This window comes from Schistocerca americana, unplaced genomic scaffold (genome assembly GCF_021461395.2).
Source record: "Schistocerca americana isolate TAMUIC-IGC-003095 unplaced genomic scaffold, iqSchAmer2.1 HiC_scaffold_942, whole genome shotgun sequence".
NCBI lineage: Eukaryota > Metazoa > Arthropoda > Insecta > Orthoptera > Acrididae > Schistocerca > Schistocerca americana.
This window is the reverse complement of record NW_025726722.1, coordinates 25,654-32,500: the sequence shown is the minus strand read 5'-3', so window position 1 is coordinate 32,500 and position 6,847 is coordinate 25,654. Positions and strand designations below refer to the sequence as shown.

At 59.1% G+C, this 6,847-nt stretch overlaps 1 protein-coding gene across 1 annotated transcript; it reads left to right on the top strand.

The window, feature by feature from the left end:
• Positions 1-5,882: 5,882 nt before the first annotated feature.
• LOC124592605 (basic salivary proline-rich protein 2-like) lies at positions 5,883-6,530 on the top strand. The gene has a single exon (XM_047131851.1). The coding sequence runs from the start codon at positions 5,883-5,885 to the stop codon at positions 6,528-6,530; it is 648 nt and encodes a 215-aa protein (XP_046987807.1).
• The last annotated feature ends 317 nt before the right edge of the window (positions 6,531-6,847 follow it).

The window sequence follows — 6,847 nt, the reverse complement described above, 5'->3', positions numbered from 1 at the left end:
CAGAATGCTCGAGTGATACAGCCTTAGTGTATGCAGTGGCAGGTGGTATTGCCTGTTTGCAATGCTGGCTATTTTGTGGAATAGGACTTGGCCTTTGCGACATACGAACTCGATGTGCGCAGTGAACAGCCTGGACTCGTCAAGGTGAATCCCCAGGTACCTTGTCATGTAAGTTCGCCTGATTGCTCCATTGTTGGCTCCTCCAGCTACTCGGAGCAATGGGTCACGCGCCAATCGGCCGCGCAGCATGACATACACAGTCTTTTCTACAGACAGCTTCAGCTTCACCTTCTGGCACCACTCCTGTAGTGCATTTAACGCTGCATTGCAGTTTACTTCTAGTATTGCCCGAGAATCACCTTCTATCACTAGAAGAATGTCATCAGCGTACGCCACCACGCCTCGCACTTGTCGCAGTTCCCCAAGTTCCTCCAGCACAGGTTCCAGACCCACGTCCCAGAATATGGGACCGCAGACTGAGCCCTGTGGGCATCCCTTAGTGATCGACTTCTCAACCGCCCGCCCCGGGCACCGCAAGACCGCCCGCCGGTGTCGGCAGTAGTCAAGCAGGCACCGGTACAGGGGCCCAGGACATTCCAACTTCCTTAGGCTGTCGAACAGAGCCGGCCACCATAGGTTATCGAAAGCCCCGGCGATGTCGACCATTATCCCCGCAACGTACTTAGCAGTAGATGTGTCCACTAGCAACATTGCCTTGTTTATAGCATCTTCTGTACACAGGCCCCTCCTGAATCCGTACTGGTCGGGACTTCGTCCCCTAAGCTCCCGGTGTTGCTCTAGCCGGAGGCATAGGAGCTTCTCCTGGAGCTTGGCCATGGAGTTCAAGAGACAGATTGGTCGGTACGATTTCGGCACTTCTGGATCCTTGTCATCACCCTTTCGCAGTATAACCACTTCAGCCGTCTTCCACGACTCTGGTACCCGTCCCTGACGTAAACACTCGTTGTAGAGGTTTGTCAGGTAAGGGCAGATCTCCGCGCATAAGGCTTGGAGAACCTCTGCAGCGAGACCATCTTGTCCCGTCGCCTTCTTCCGGCGCAATTCGAGAATGGCTATTGTAACTTCACGTTCAGTGAATGGAGCAACTGGCGTCTCATTGGCATACGCCTCATTGAGTTGTCTCCTCATATTCCCCTGTTCCTCATTCTCATCTTCGCTACTATCATCTGGCAACAAGGTGCTCATGAGTAGCTCGGCTGACTCCTGCCAGTCCCTGGTGTGGCTGCCATCATTCTTCCTTAGGGTCGACAGGACCGTCGGTGACCGAACTTTCGATGCGGCAATCCTGTACGGCGTTCCCCAGGGGTCAGCCGCCAGACTGTCACGAACGAAAGACTGCCAACTCTCAATCCGTACCGTGTGCAGCGTCCGCTTAAACACCGCCTTGGCCCGCCTGTACCGCGCAAGCGTAGCCTCACGCATGTGATCGCCTATGCTGCGCTGGTATTGCCGCCGCGCCCTTCTGCATTCGCGTCGGAGACGTTGCAGCTCAGGGTTCCAAGGCGCTTTAGGCGTTTTCCCTGTATGGGCCATCGGGACTGCGCCCGTTGCTGCTGTCTGTATAGCCCTCGTCAGATCCTCTGCAGCTTTATCCACATCCACAACGCGATCCATTGGCCAATTCGGTATCACTAGATTTCCTCTTAGTCGATCCCAATCAGCCTTTCGCCAGTTGTACTTGACGATGCCGTTCACCTGGTCTTGTGGAGGAGGCTCCCCATCATAAGCTACAGTGAATGTGATTAGATTATGATCACTTAGTGTCGTTCCCCGCCATACCTTCCAATTCTCCGCGCGGAGATGCACATGTGCACTCTTTAGTGTCACATCAATGTTTGAGGTCGCTCCCCGGCGACCTTCAAAAGTTGGTGGGAAGTTTGGTCGGTTCAACACTTCTAGTCCGAGCTCGAGAATTGCTTCAGCGAGTCTCTCACCCCGCCTAGCGGCGCGTCGCGCGCCAAGAGGCGTGATGTCACTGTGCCATAGGGGTGACATGGCGTTTGCGTCCATTGTGCAGATGAGCAAGTCATTGCGGTAGAACCCAACCGCCTCTTTTAACTGGTCGATGTACGGCCTCTCTCTGTGCCTGTACTGAAAGTACATGTTCAGCACGAAAAAGGTGAAATCGCCAGTGTTTATTTCGGCTAACACCATGCATCTGTTGCTGAGGTGCGCCACTTTCACTGCTCTCAGAGATCGATTTAGCACAGCGATCGCTGCCATAGGGTGCTCTCCTCCTGCCAAGATCTGAGCTGTAGTCGGCATATACAGGATCTTTCCGTCTTTGGAGTATGGCTCCTGTAGACATAAAATGTCTAAAGACTCCTCCTCCGCTCGGCGTCGCACCTCGCACATCACCGCTTGCGATCGCGCGCAGTTCAGCTGTCCTATTTTAACCGACACGGGCATTGTGATGTTTCACAGTCCGGTCGGCAACAGGTGAGGCGGCAGCCGGTAAGGAGACGGTTGACGAGAGGTCTTGTCTCCCATAGTCTGTCCGCTGGATTTTACGTTGTGTGAGGATTTTATAGAAGTCACACTCTTTTCCTGGCGTCACGCAATTGCGATTTCGCTTTTTGCACGGAATGCAGACCGGTTGGTTCCCCGCTTTTCGACAATCCTTTCTCATGTGGCCGTTTTCGCCACAGTGCCCGCATGTTATTATACTCGGGTCCTGCTTGCAGAACCTTGCCGAGTGGTTTACATCTTGGCACCGCGTGCAGACAGCCAAGTCTAGGTAGTCATCGACTGGCATGGACTCGAAGCCCATGTACAGTCTTTTCTGCCTAAGGATGGCGACTCTGAGTCTGGGGCTTACTTCCACCACGAGATGTGATGTTTGTTTGCCCCTTGGTCCAGTCCGGAACTTCGGCTTAAACTCCTGGCGGAATTGTGTTTCCGAAAGTCCTCCAAGGTCATTTTGCTTTCGAGTTAGCTCAACCACAGTTTCATTCTTCATGACGCAGGGTACATGATATATGATTATCTGCGGATTGAGCTTTTTCGGCAGTTCGCATTTCAGAGCTTCTGTCAGTTTGTTATTGGCCAGAAGTTTTTGACGATCAGTTTCAGACGCCACATCAACGATAAGCGTCGGGCCGTTTGTGGTGACCCGTGAGAACTTCACACCATCAACCTCTGGCTTGACCAGGGAGGTGAACTTCTTTCTCACTTCTGCTCCGCTTTCGTTTGCCTTTGACTTGATAAAGAGCGTAGCCTTCTCAGTCTGGGCTCTCGTTATCATTGCCTGCGTTTTCCTTTCTGTCGAGGGTAGAGCGGCGGCAACTTGTGCAAAGGTCTTTGGCGGCGCCAGGGGCGCCGCTTTCGTCCTCGCCAGCTCATCCTCCAAGGCGTCCACCCTTCCTGTGAGGGCCGACTGCGCCATAGCCCAGTCAAACAACTTAGCTCTCAGTTGTCTCTTGAGGTCACTTAGACTTTTCTCCTCCACCAGTTGCCCCGGTTTTAGAGAGTCGTCCACGAGTTCAAGGACGTCCTCGAGCCGCGTCGCGATGAGCTGTATAGTCGCAAGATCGCTGGGGCTTGCCTTGTATGGGGACTTGCCGTCCTCGACTGGGCCGCTGGGCTCTTGCCCGGCTACCTGCGCCGAGTCCGGCTGCTTGTTCTTCTTTTGCCTCTTCCGTCGAGTCCCGGGCTTGCGCCCTTCGGTTCCCGACATTGGCGTAGAGGCGCGGCTACTGCAGGCACTTTCACTGACTGGGCCGCTGGGCTGCTGCCCGGCTACCTGCGCCAGTTTCCGCGCACTTTTCACCGTTTCCGACGGTGGAGACTTCGGCCGTGTGGCCGCCGTCTCTCCCGCCGGGCGAGTCTGGGTGGACGTGCCAGCGCCGACTGGGCCGCCGGGCTTCTGCCCAGCTACCTGCGCCAGCTTTGGCCCGCCCGCAGTCTTATCCGCCGGCGGCGTCGTCGGCCGTGTGGCCTTCGTCTTCGCCTTCGGTTCAGACTTCCCCTTGGCGCCTTCCCCGACTGGGCCGCTGGGCTCGCGCCCGGCTACCTGCGCCGGTTCCGGCTTATCTCCCTCCTTGGGCGCCGTTCTTGGCGCCGGCTGGCGGGGTGGCGGCATTAGCTCGGTTGCAGCGTCAGCACTCTGCGATCTCTGCCGAAGCACTCTTCGCAGGTGTCTCCTCTGCTTCCTTAGCTTAGCCTTACGGTCTTTCTCACTGTCACTTTCACTCGTATCAACGAGCGTCCGTGACAGCGTCTCGCTAGCGGCAGTCTTAGCGCTCCGCACACGGGGTGTCCGGAACTCCAATTCTGGCGCACTAAGCGCGGGGTCATGGTCTTGTGGTCTAGGGACCTCCGACTGCCCTTGGTTTGGGAGTCCGTCAGTACACGAGGTGTCCGACTCGCTCCCCGAGAGGTTGGTGTGTTGACTCCGCGACGGCCCACCAGTTCCGTCGGGACAAGGTTGTTTGAAAGAGTCCATGTGGTTCCCACGAACAGCTAGGGATCTATGTTGTCCATCCAGGCGTCGCCCCGCACACCTGGGTAAGCCTTATACAACAGAGGGTCGGCCGGTCCTCTGAGGTGGCTGACTCATGACTGTTCACAACTCAACAGCCTTGCGCCCCATAGCCGCCAGCTAACGCAGAGGGTGAGGGGTGATTATAGAGATTGTCCTTCTCTTGCCCAGGCGGTTAAGCCAAGACTCCGGTCCAAAACACGCACGACGTTCCACTGCGCGCCTCACAGCAGTCGTTGAAGTGCGTATCTCAGTTTACGGCCGTCGCTGGTAGCGCTTGCCAGCTCCGGGCTAGGGCACCCCGGGTTTGCCAAGCCCGTACGGCGACTGCATTAGCCTCCGTCCCTGTGGTCGTGGTCTTAGGCCACTCAGGAGCATCCTCCTGTGGCAGCTCCTGGTGACTTCCGCGTTGTGGTGACCGTTGCCGGTCTCCCCTTCGCAGTTGTCCACCAAGGAATCCTCCGATCGAGGCCGAGACGTCGTCCGCGTTGCATTCTCTGAAGGCCAGAGAGCGCTTCGCAGTCAGGCGCCCTTCCCCGCGCGTGGACATCGGCCTGCTTCCACATTAAGTTCTCTACAGTGAGAGACTTAGTTTCGGCAGGAACGATGACCGCCAGAACTCCCCACTGTGCTTATTGCGCCAACCGCCTGCACCAACCACAGCCAACATTGCGTATGGCCGGCCGGCGCCGCTAAGTTGTCCGGACGTGGCCTGCCGAGCCGGGCACGGCAGGGCCGGCGCCCGCCGCCGGCGTGGCCGCGAGAGCGAACCGCCAGTCAGAGACCGACCGCCCGTCCCGCGCCAGCCAGCAGCGCGCGCACCGCCCAGCCGACCCGGCCCAGCGCAGCGCGCCCGACACAGCAGCGCACCCGTGCGCAGCCCAGCCGGCGGACGAGCCCCGCCGCTACCCCGGCCAACCGCACCGCCGTCCGACATTTGCCGGGCGGAGCATGTGCGAGGCCGGCGCCGCAGCGGGAGCCCACCACCAGCGAGCCGCGCAGGACGCACCACCATGCGCATAAGGCAACTGCCGCGTGCCAACAGCTGTCGACACGCGTCGTTGCCACGCGCACATCCTACGTACGAGCTTGGATACTAGACTCACGAGTCCGACACCTACAAGCGCTCGCAGTAGGTGGAGGCGCACGAAAGGCGTGACATACCTCCATGTCGGGAGTTAACTCCCGTGGCACTTGTGTCTTGGAGTGATGCATCCCACGTCCGATAAATCGAGCGCGGTAATACTTCGTTCCTGACGGTGAGGCGTGAATCTCCGTAGCGCACACAGGCAGAGACGGAGGCACGTCCTCGCAGAGAGACACTATACCAGTCAGACTTGCGCCCGACAGGTTTGCAACCTCTGCAGCAGACATACGCAGCATGGCTGATGCATCGCGAAAATGTCCTAACGTGAAAGCGGCGCCCGCCACACCCCGGCCGGAGCCGGGGCGCAGCAAGCGCCGCCAACGCAAAAGCAAAAGCGGCGCCCGCCGCACCCCGGCCAAGGCCAAGAGCACGGCAAGCGCCGCCAAAGTGAAAGCGGCGCCCACCGCACCCCGGCCGGAGCCAAGAGCGCAGCAAGCGCCGCCAACGCAAAAGCGGCGCCCGCCGCACCCCGGCCGGAGCCAAGAGCACAGCAAGCGCCGCCACAGCCAAAGCGGCGCCCGCCGCACCCCGGCCGGAGCCAGAGCACAGCAAACGCCGCCAACGCAAAAGCGGCACCCGCCACACCCCGGCCAAGGCCAAGAGCACAGCAGGCGCCGCCAAAGCAAAAGCGGCGCCCGCCGCACCCCGGCCGGAGCCAAGAGCACAGCAAGCGCCGCCAAAGCAAAAGCGGCGCCCGCCGCACCCCGGCCGGAGCCAAGAGCACAGCAAGCGCCGCCAACGCAAAAGCGGCGCCCGCCGCACCCCGGCCGGAGCCAAGAGCACAGCAAGCGCCGCCAACGCAAAAGCGGCGCCCGCCGCACCCCGGCCGGAGCCAGAGCACAGCAAGCGCCGCAGAAGCGAGCAAGTGCCATTCGCCAGTGAGCAAGGATACTAGACACAAGTGTCCGACACCTTATCGCCCACGGCGAGCGGAGTGCGAGACTCGGCTTGGAGAGGCCGGTTGCCCAGTCCCTCTGCGTCTACGCCTGCACCCCGCACGGGAGTCGCCCTTCTCTCATTGGTTTCACCGGTTGCCCGGCTACTCACATCTTACACCACGGGAAGGTTGAGAGATCGGACATTTAGCCGCCCGTCTTCTACCAGTATAGGTGGACTCCACCACTGGTTAGACAGCATAACGGCCTTCGTAAGATAGTAGATAGGGACAGCGGGAATCTCGTTAATCCATTCATGCGCGT